The sequence below is a fragment of the Anthonomus grandis genome, unplaced genomic scaffold, assembly GCF_022605725.1.
Source record: "Anthonomus grandis grandis unplaced genomic scaffold, icAntGran1.3 ctg00000699.1, whole genome shotgun sequence".
NCBI lineage: Eukaryota > Metazoa > Arthropoda > Insecta > Coleoptera > Curculionidae > Anthonomus > Anthonomus grandis.
The window spans coordinates 5,552-15,032 of record NW_026088576.1 but is presented as its reverse complement, the minus strand read 5'-3'; the positions used below and the strand labels follow the sequence as shown (position 1 = coordinate 15,032).

At 30.4% G+C, this 9,481-nt stretch overlaps 1 protein-coding gene across 1 annotated transcript; it reads left to right on the top strand.

The window, feature by feature from the left end:
• The first annotated feature begins 1,812 nt into the window (after nt 1–1,812).
• LOC126749760 (serpin B10-like) lies at nt 1,813–8,219 on the top strand. Its single transcript, XM_050459455.1, has 2 exons — nt 1,813–1,994; nt 7,927–8,219. The coding sequence occupies exons 1-2, from the start codon at nt 1,991–1,993 to the stop codon at nt 8,199–8,201; spliced, it is 279 nt and encodes a 92-aa protein (XP_050315412.1). The 5' UTR covers nt 1,813–1,990; the 3' UTR covers nt 8,202–8,219.
• Nucleotides 8,220–9,481: the final 1,262 nt, after the last annotated feature.

Here is a 9,481-nt window from a genome sequence, read left to right as displayed (position 1 = left end):
CAATTTTTTATTTAAGTTTCAGGCAATATTTTGTACACATTTTAATCCTTAATTAGTTTGTGTTTTAACGTATATATTATCCGCAGTTGTAATAAGTTTTGTTTTTTAATTTGGCAATTCCAGGCAGTTGAGACAAGATTTTTCCAAATTTAGTCTGTTAAATAATTCGATAATTCCAGGCACTTGACCTCTGGATTTGTTTTTTTATTTTTCGATATATTCAACAAATAAAATATATAGGGGTCCCTAGAGCTATTCTTAAATCTAAAAAAAATCATTTTCTGGAAAACTAATACACATAGCCAAATAAATCAAACTGTAGATCACTGGGAAAATATTCAGCTACAAACTTCATTTAATATAAAAAATTTCCTTAGGAGAGTTTTCCTATTATACGACTGTTTCTACTGCCTTGTCTAGTTGAAGAATTGAATAAAATATATAGGGATTCCTAGAGTAACTCCTGGTCGTAAAAAATGAATTTTCTCGAAAATCAATATACTTAGCAAAATAAAACAAACTGTAGACGATTAGAAAAATATTAAGCTACTAATTTTAATTACCATAAAAAATTTCTCAAAGAGTGTTTTCTTATTATACGAGTGTTTTTACTGCCTTGCCTAGTTGAAAAATTAAATAAAATATATAGAGGATTAATACGGTTTTATTCCAGGCAGTTGAGATGCTCTTTTTTCCAATTTTAGGCAGTTTAATCTTGATTTTCTTACTTACACCTTTTTGTCATATATTTAACCTTAAACCAGCTAAGGCAATTTTTTATTTAAGTTTCAGGCAATAATTTGTACACATTTTAATCCTTAATTAGTTTTTGTTTTAACGTATATATTATCCGTAGTTGTAATAAGTTTTGTTTTTTAATTTTGCAATTCCAGGCAGTTAACCTCTGGATTTGTTTTTTATTTTTTTGTACTTATCGCTATATTCAGACAAGTTTAGATTCTTTACATTTATTTACTACTGACTACGTGTCTAATTCCAGGCAGTTTTTTTTTAATTTAATACACCCGTGCCATCGATTGATTTTTCTCTATTTACATTATTGAATGCGTTGAATAGCATCACAAACTTCAAAGTCCAATATCCACAAGTCTAATAGGAATATTCTTATGAAACAAAAAAGGGAATATTCAGTCGGGTGTTCTTTACAAATATTGTTAAAGGTTCAAGACAGTTCAATTGAAAATTTCTGAAATGTTCGCCTCGTTAAGTCGAGATGACCGAGGAGAAGGAAGCATCAAACTTGACTGAGAAATTACATAATTAATGATCTTCTACTGTGCTGATAGAAGATCTGAAGATGAAGATTTAATTAGTTCACCTCTGAGGCCTCTGAGGTTTAGACCTTGAACAATGTCAATTCTACTTACACTACAACAGCCTACATTAATTATACACAAATTTATTATACATTGTTACTTATATAATGAAATTGAGTAATTCGGTTATGACCTTTAAAAAAAAAATTAATCATATTTTATTTGTCTATTGTTTCTGGAAATTGATTAAAAATTCAAATGCCACTATGTAATACTGGAATTTTATTCAACTTATCAAACCTACAAGATCACCCAAATTGCTTACTTAATTCTATTGGACACATATTTCGCACAAGTGAACATCCAAATTGGGATTTAATTTAAATTAAATTGTATTCCGTATTACGCCACTGGTGTTATCTAAGCAAGGGTCAGCAAATTGGCATTCTAAACTGCGTATTTTTTTCCTTATATAAAAATCAGTCATAGTTGCTCGAGCTGATAAGAGCTCCCTCATAACACAATAATAAGAATTACTAACCGCTAACGATCAACATTGAAGGATTTTTATCACCCATTATATTATTTTCGTTTTACGATTTTTATACAAGTATATAATGGAGTGCACTTTTGGATTTCGGTTAGTCTAAAGAGCGTGTAGTTATCGATTATTATAAATAATTCGGGCGTTTCTTTTGATAAGAGTTTATAACATGGGTAAGTTAATAATATGCATTTTAAGTATATGAATTATGAATATAAAGAATATACCTAAAGAGAAACTTGCTACATTTAAGAAAGCTCTTCTATGCTACCTACACTGAGTTTGCCAAGGCTTTTAACAGGGTGAAATTGTAAGTTCTTTAAGCCAAATAAAGATGAAAGAATCAAATCCTTGTGTAATATCTGGAGGTCCTTAAAGGTCCCACTGCACTTCCCTTTTATTCATATTATTTATCAATGATCTTCCGGAATCGTTGAATGATGACTGCAAATGCATTAGGCCTCCGAGGATCAAATATAATAAGAGCTAACTTAAAGGCATCTTTTAGAATATTTTAATCTCTTTTACACTAGAATAGAGGAATTGCTGACACCCTCGAACCCTCCTTGGTAATTCTATTCTCAGAAGAGATTTAATCAAGTTAAGGAGTTATATTATCTAAAAATAAAATGCATTCAACATCTCAGTTTGTCAATATATTCACAGTTCTTAATGTTATATCCATTAAGTGAACTTACTGATAAAATACTTTGCTGACCCACCTGTATGTTACTGGAATTGTTACAAATATAATAATAATAATAATAAATGTCTTTTATTCAAATTCATTACAAACTTGATATATAAAAAAAAAACAAAGTACCTAGTTTTATATAGCTACTCCACTGAACCAGATCAGGGTGTATTTGAAGTATATAAAACAACATGTTATATGTAAAGAAATATTCCCAATTATAATATAACACAAAAAAAGTTTTCTTCTTCTATAAAAAACAGCAAATTTGATACATATTAAACAGTAAGAAAATTGTTTTGAATATTCATAAGAACAATTTTATATTTCCTCCTAAATTTATCTACACGAAGGTCAACAAATTCTGCAGGTATTTTATTGTAGCACTGAACAGCATTGTAAGAAAACGATCGCTGAAACATAGCACTCCTATGGACCGGCATGGTTAACTTATCTCTAGCTCTAACATTTACCCCGTGTACATTTGCTCTAAACAACAATCTATTCCTTATAGTCGCAGGTGCCTTTGGGCTGCTAATGATTTTTATCAAAAAAAGTGGAAAAATGAAGAATTCTACGATTGTCCATTTTAAGCCAGTTAATTGTTTTAAAATATTGCGAAATATGATCATACTTACGTAAGCCATAAACCAATCTGATACAGGCATTCTGAATTTACAATCATTATCTAAGCAAAAATCGAAAACATAATCACAGTAGTTAAAATTAGAGAGCACCATGGCCTCACATAGGCTGCGTTTAAGACTTAGATTAAGAATATCTCTATTACTATATAAGAGTTTTAAAGCTGCAAACGATTTTTGAACAATTTTTTTAACATGCTCCCTGAATCTCAACTTACTGTCCATCACAATGCCTAAATTTTTGGCAGTTTCAACAGCCGAAAGCTTAGAGCCCTCCACATGAACATTTATTACACTTTTAATATTTGTAATTTTATGTGTATCTCCACAAACCATAAAACAAGACTTTGAAGAATTTAATTTTAAATTGTGTTTTTTAGATAATGGATTTGTTATATTCAAGTCATTGTTTATACCAATCTCCGCTTCTTTAAGATTATCAGGTTTGAAAGTTGTATATATCTGCGTATCATCAGCAAACGCTTGCACCTTACAAACTTTTAAGGACTTAAGAATGTCTGCTGTATATACAAGGAAAAGCAGAGGTCCCAGGACAGAACCCTGGGACACTCCAGACAAAATGTGAGCCTGATTAGAATAAGAATTATTTATAAATATTGTCTGAAATCTATTATTCAAATAAGACTCAATTAACTGTATAGACTCCATTGAAAAGCCATAATATTTAAGCTTAGCTAGTAAAAGGGCATGATTTATTGTATCGAACGCCTTAGAGAAATCTAAAAGCACAAGAACAGCAATCTGTTGCTTATCAATAGCGTCCATTAAATCATCCACTACGTTTAGTAAAGCTACAGAGGTACCAAAGTTCTCCCTAAAGCCACATTGCGTAGCCGGAATAACGTCATTATCAATAAAATAACAAACCATCTGATGGTAAAGTACCTTTTCAAATATTTTTGAAAGTACTGGAAGTATACTTATAACGCGCAAGTCGTTATAATTTTCTGGGCTAGCAACTTTTGATAAGGGTTTACCAATCGAAATTTTCCATTGATCAGGGAAATAATGAGCTTCTATACAACAATTTATTATGTGGCATATGTACTGATCAATAAAGGGGCTACAATACCTTAACATTTTTGATGAAATCTGATCCACACCAGTCGCATTAGACTTAATACTATTTAAAATTCTACTTACATCTTCAACAGTTGCAAGATTAAGTGTGAAATGCAGGCTATTATCAAATACACCATTATTATAACACTGAATTTGTTCATCACAATTCGCAGAATTTTGAAGAAATTAAGAAAAAAAGATGTTAATTTGATTTGAATCAGACAGGTGTTCCGGAATATTGGTATTATTTTTATCTCTATAAATGTTAAACTTTTTTAATGACGACCAAAGCTGACTTTTATTTTTTTCGTTACAAAACAAATTAAGGTGCTTCTTTTTTTCTCTTCTAATTGTAGTCAGAGTATGATTTCTCAGAAACTTATAATTCGCCCAATCTTGTATATCCCTTGTTGCCTTGAATGTCCTTAATGCCTCATTGCGTTGTTTTTGGAAAAGAAGTATCTCAGATGTTAGCCAAGGAGCTTTAGGTTTAGTAATTCTTGCTTTTCTAAAAGGAGCATGTTTATTAAAAAGTGTTCGAATTAAATTATTAAAAATTACTAGCTTACTATCGATATTATTTTAATATAAAATGCTATCCCATGGTAGTAAATATAAATCCTGCAAAAAAAGTTGGTTATTAAAATTTTTAAAGCACCTGTACTCAATTAGTTTAGGAACTGATAAAAAAAATATATAAAATATAAAAAATATAAAAAAATATATAATGCTTACTTTCTTTCAAACTTGCGGTACCTAATTCCAGTGTGGGGAACCTGTTGTAAGTACAATTTTCAAAGAGTTGAAATTTTGCAGAGTAAAGGACTCAAGATTTTATTTAATCTTGATTATTTTATGCATGTGGGGGACATATTTGAAATATTGAAAATCCACTCAATTAGTCACATACTTAAAATAGAACAAGCAAAATTAATATTTAAAATAATTAATAAGCTACAAAAATCAAATTACACTATTGTTTATTCTAGTGAAATACATGCACATAATCTAAGAAACAACAATATTCGACTAAGTAGTGCTAGAACAAACATTGCCCTTAGAAACCCAATCAACGCAGCGACACAAACCTATAATGATCTGTCTTATGAAATAAAACAAGAAGTTTCTTATTATAAATTTATTAGAATGGTTAAGCAATCCTTACACTATTAACAAAGTTGCTAATATGTAATTCTATGGCCACATTGTTACAATAACATATTTCTTTTAAATGTAACTTCGGTACCAATGCTAATATAAGCATTGCTTAGAAGTTTATTCATATATTGGACTTGTGTGTTTATTAAGTTTATGAAATAGGCAATATTATAAATATGTATTAAGAAAAAAAAAAATGTAAAAAAAAAATCAATTTTGTAACCAGATAATTGCTTTAATATATGAAGTGTTTTCAAAAAAAAAAAACTATGGGTACCCTGTTTTTAATGTAGCTCACAGAAAACCAAGTTGTGATCTGAGATGTTGTCTGCGCAAATGACCCCTTTATTATGTATCAGACACATAATCAGCACATATCATCGCAGACTATTTATATTATGTCCTTTGTGATTATACTACTTAATTATTGTATTTTTTTCTGATTTTTCTTTTATTTATTGGGAATTGTTAAATTATGAATTTTTATTAGTTCTTGTTTCAAGCTACAAGTTACTTATCTACCAACAGCTCATGCTCCCTTTTCTTGTTGCCTTAATTATGACCTTCTTCTCCAAATCCTAACATGTGCTTAAGCGATGTCTCCTAAGTAAAGTAAAATTCCACTCGGAAATAAGAGAGAATCTTTAATAGTTTAAAGTGCTTGGATCAAACACAATTTCTGTACCATACTACAATGTTTCCATTAAGAAAAATTAAGCTCTTTATGGCATTTATGGCTGCTACAGGCATATTGTCTCTAGAAAACAACCAGGAATGTTTATTTGTGGTTGGTGTCATGCTCAGTCTCCTAAGTCCTATTTTCATTTCTGTTATGTGTGTGCTAAAAAAACAATCTAATTTTATTAAGTTGACTTTTTTAATGCCTTGAGATGGTATGATTATGTTAGAGCCACACTTTTTATTAGGCTAGGAGGATATACAAATAATATTAAAATTCAAAAGGCCTAAATAAACATTATATAAAATATAAACCAACAAACATAACCACAAAACCGATCCGTCACTATTTAGAGGTTAGGTTCGTTTTTGAGGTTAGAAATCCTTTATTTTGTTGTCAAATTTTATACATTACAAATAAAACCAAAAACAGCAATGACATCATCCCACTGATATTTGGAGAAATTATGATTGTTTAGGCGTACCGTTCTGTAACAACAAACGATCGATCGATTTTTTATATAGCACTGCAATCCTGTCCAACATAAGAGTTTTATGAAGCCAAAGTGTTGGGTGTTAGGCGCCCCTTTTCCCAGAACGTGTCCTCTATCAGAGACTGGTAATCGAATATTATGTTTTATTAGTAGTAGTAGTAGTTGTATACGCCCCTTTTATTTATTTTTGTAAGTTTTTGTCAGTTTCCGAGCCTGTTGATAATTTCAGTTGCTCTTAATTTTTCAAAGTATTTGCATACAGAAGTGGTCACAACTTTTTAAGTGCTAAGGTATGCCTCTTAATTAATTCGCCACTAGTCTATTAAATATTTGGTAAATTAAGGTGTCATTCCATACTACCTCTTAAGGCTGTGCCTCAACAGATTTTAATAATAACCATAAATTGTTCGCAAACTGACTTTCCTCGGATTTATATTCTATAGGCAGTTAAATTTAAATTATTATTTTGAGTATGTCAATACAAATAAAGAAATTAATTTTTAATAGCATAATAAAACCACATTTTAATTACTGTGGGTCACCGCTTTATTTTAGAAACAAAACAGATATAAATAAGTTGCAAGTACTGCAAAACAGAGCTATTTTAAATTGTAGTAAATATGAAGTAATAACAAATATTATGTTAAAATCACTATAAAAGGGTGTTTAACCCATTCGGTCTGTTCGACAAGGGTCATTACTGACCAATATTCTCTTAATGATTATCTGAAAAATGTATTTATTTATATTGGACATCATTTAATAATTGCAGTTAAAATGAGTTCATTATCTATCATCATAAGTTAAATGTTTTAGCAATGAAAAACCAGCAAAAATGTTGATTAATTTCTTCCCACGTTTTGAATAGGAAATAAAACCTTAATTGGGAAATAGCAATAATCAAAATTCAAATTAATAAACTTGATAAGGCATGTTGATAAAAAAAGTTATTGGTTTTCATAAATTATTTTACCTTTGTTTTTTTACTAATTCAATTTTTTTAATTAATAATATTAAAAAAATTGAATGGTTTCTTTCTTTTTTATTAGTAATTGTTAAACTTATGAGTTTATTACTTATTGTTCAAGCTAATTACCTACTGATGGCTGATATTTTAATTATTTAATTTAAAAGTAATTAATTTCGATCTGAATTCTCAATCATTTTGAAACCACTGCAAGGACTTAAATTCCACTACAAAACAAAGCTTAACGGTATGCTGTTTGGTATGATATATGACCCCCAACTTCCAGATTCAATCATTTTAAAAATATTTAATTGAATTTATTAAATAGACGTGGAAGATTTATGCTACAGAAGTTTGGATCTCACAAACTAACAATGTTCTTTTCAGGTCTTTTACTCCTCCTTCCCTTACTTTTGACAATTATAACACCGAACATGGCGAGCACGGCCCTTCAAGATGTGGTGCAAGGAAACAGCCATTTCACTCAGAAATTACACAGCGTTTTGGCCGCAGACGCGAAGCCTCAGGAAAACATCTTTTTCTCCCCTATAAGTGCACATGCCGCCCTTTCTATGACTTACCAGGGTGCCAGAGGTGCTACCAGTGCCGAATTCGCTCAGGTTCTGAATGTTAAGGATCAGGCTACCGCTGCCAACGGGTGAGTTTAATAACATTTCATTTATTTAAAATAGGAAACCTTAATATAAAAGGAACTGACGTTTTATGAAGCTTACTTAAAGAACTTTAGTGTTTAATGCATTCAAGTTTATATACAGTGGTGGCCAACTAATTAGAAACGATTTTAAAAAAATACTTTATTATTTGATTGTTCATCACGACAGCAATATATAATTTATTTATAGACATTCCACTAAGAAATTTGTAAGGAATGCAGAATATAAACAAAATTTATAGATAACACAGTTGGCCATCTACTTAGAAACGACGAAAATAAACGCGCGTATAGTTCATTTCAAACCTTTGTACTGGTAACAATTTGTGTTTTTTGTATCTACAAGTCTTGTCTTTGTGTCTTCCGCCGTTTAAAATGGGTAGAAAAAAAAATTGTGATCCGTCAATGCGTAAAATAAAATTTACGCTAAGGGAAAGAGGTTGGACTTATAGTAAAATAGCTGACCACTTAAAATGTTCAAAAAAAATGGTTTTCTATACACTCAAACACATAAAAGAACATAAAACGTACGAAAATGTTCCACGCAAGAGAAGATCTAAAAAAACCAGCCAACGAACTGATGAAACTATTGTTCGAATGACTAAAATGAATCCATTTTTAACCTCCAAGCAGATTAAAGAGAACTTTCTCCAGCTATCGCGATATCATCACGAACTATAAGACGACGACTTAATGAGGCCAACCTATTTGGACGAGTATCCCGCAAGAAACCACTGATAAAGAAGAAAAATCGCCAGGCTAGATTAAAATTCGCTAAGGACCATTATGGTCTGATGAGACAAAAATAAATCGCATTGGTAGAATATTTGTGAGAAGACCAACAAGGGGTGCGGAAAATAATCCGAAGTATACAACCAGCACAGTCAAACATGGAGGTGGAAATATAAAATTATGGGGATTTTTTTTTCGTGGCGTGGTGTTGGTCCATTAGTGAAAATTGAACGGTATTCTTGACCAAGAAAAATATAAAGATATTATCCTCCTGAGACCCCCGGCTATCTGACTTTTAATAAACAAGGATAAACATAATAGTTTATATACTTGGGATACACTTACTATTTATTTATTTATTTATACACGGGATCAACCCCATTACAAAAAATTTATATATATCTGAAAAAGAAATAAAAGCTATACTACCTAACCACTAATTACTAATTAACAATAATTATCAGACTTAATCTTAATACCAAGGATAATTAAACCGTTTTACAAGTAGTAACAATATTCTCTCAAAATCAGAACAAT